Source organism: Austrofundulus limnaeus, unplaced genomic scaffold (assembly GCF_001266775.1).
Source record: "Austrofundulus limnaeus strain Quisiro unplaced genomic scaffold, Austrofundulus_limnaeus-1.0 Scaffold2018, whole genome shotgun sequence".
NCBI lineage: Eukaryota > Metazoa > Chordata > Actinopteri > Cyprinodontiformes > Rivulidae > Austrofundulus > Austrofundulus limnaeus.
Genome location: NW_013954420.1, coordinates 47603 through 48722, shown reverse-complemented (window position 1 = coordinate 48722; position 1120 = coordinate 47603). Strand labels below are relative to the sequence as shown.

General features: G+C 42.6%; 1 protein-coding gene across 1 annotated transcript in view; it reads left to right on the top strand.

The window, feature by feature from the left end:
• LOC106536889 (gamma-aminobutyric acid type A receptor subunit pi) overlaps positions 1-1120 on the top strand; it is a gene marked incomplete at its 5' end in the record, with an annotated part of 6925 nt that overhangs the window by 3451 nt on the left and 2354 nt on the right. The window contains 2 exon segments of the mRNA XM_014034235.1: positions 228-365; positions 442-594. Of these exon segments, the coding sequence (XP_013889689.1) occupies positions 228-365; positions 442-594 (291 nt within the window).

Genomic DNA, 1120 nt, shown 5'->3' with positions numbered 1-1120 from the left:
GTAAATCAGTCTGAAAACAAGATCAAAAAGACTTTTTGTCTGATATAAGATTTTAAAACTTGGTAAGATGGACAGTTTTTGGAGTGCTCAAACTGTTGCTCAGAGTCTTTTTACCAGCAGCATTAGCTTGTAGAAGATTTATATTTAAATTCATTATATTGAGCTGATTMTGTTCAGATGTTACTGATACCTGAGTGCTGACCTTTCTTTTTATGTTTCCTTTAAAGGGGGCTACAACATCAACGACGTCATGTTTTATTGGACCCGAGGAAACGAGTCGGTCAGCGGTCTGGACACGCTGCAGCTGGCCCAGTACACGGTGGAGGACCACTACACGTCTGCCTCTGAGGCCGTCTATGAAACTGGTAAGGTGTTCCAGCCGGCTGGTGYCTGAGCTGAACCAGGAGCTGAGTCAGCAGGTTTCTGTCTGTCCTCCTGAAGGCCACTACCCCAGGCTGGTGTTTCACTTTGAGCTGAAGAGGAGCATCCTCTACTTCATCCTGGAGACCTACGTTCCCTCCAGCCTGCTGGTGGTCCTCTCCTGGGTTTCCTTCTGGATTTCCCTCTCCTCTGTTCCAGCTCGCATTTGTATCGGTACGATTCATTTCTTGTCATGTGCAGGTTAACAAGARTCAACCAGGGGTGGGCAGCGCTAATCCAAAAATTAGCTCCGCAATTTCTAAAGCGCTTAAAAAAATATTTAGGTCCGCAACCTCAAAACTGCTCATGCTGTAGGAAAACTAGCAGAAGCTAATTTTAAAGCGCAAGTTCAATTTGACACTCACCTGCTGACAATTCGTGTAGAATATATGTACAACACTGCCAACTAGTGGTGTGTGAACCATTTTACAGACACTTTTCAAAGCTTTATTCCTCCTTTTGTAAGATGAATTTCCAAAGTTGAGCTTTTATTCTGCTTTAATGTGGACCGATGGAAGCAAATTGTCTTCAGTCAACCTTTCACGTGAAGCTGAATTCTTCATTAAATCTTTATCTTCAACCAAACACGAAGAAAAACAGACCAGCAGAGGTCTGAGTCAGAAAACASTGCAACAATTAAAGTTTTCAGTTCTTTCTTCGTAAAGTTTCCTGATAATTCACTTTAAAACTGCAAACCTCA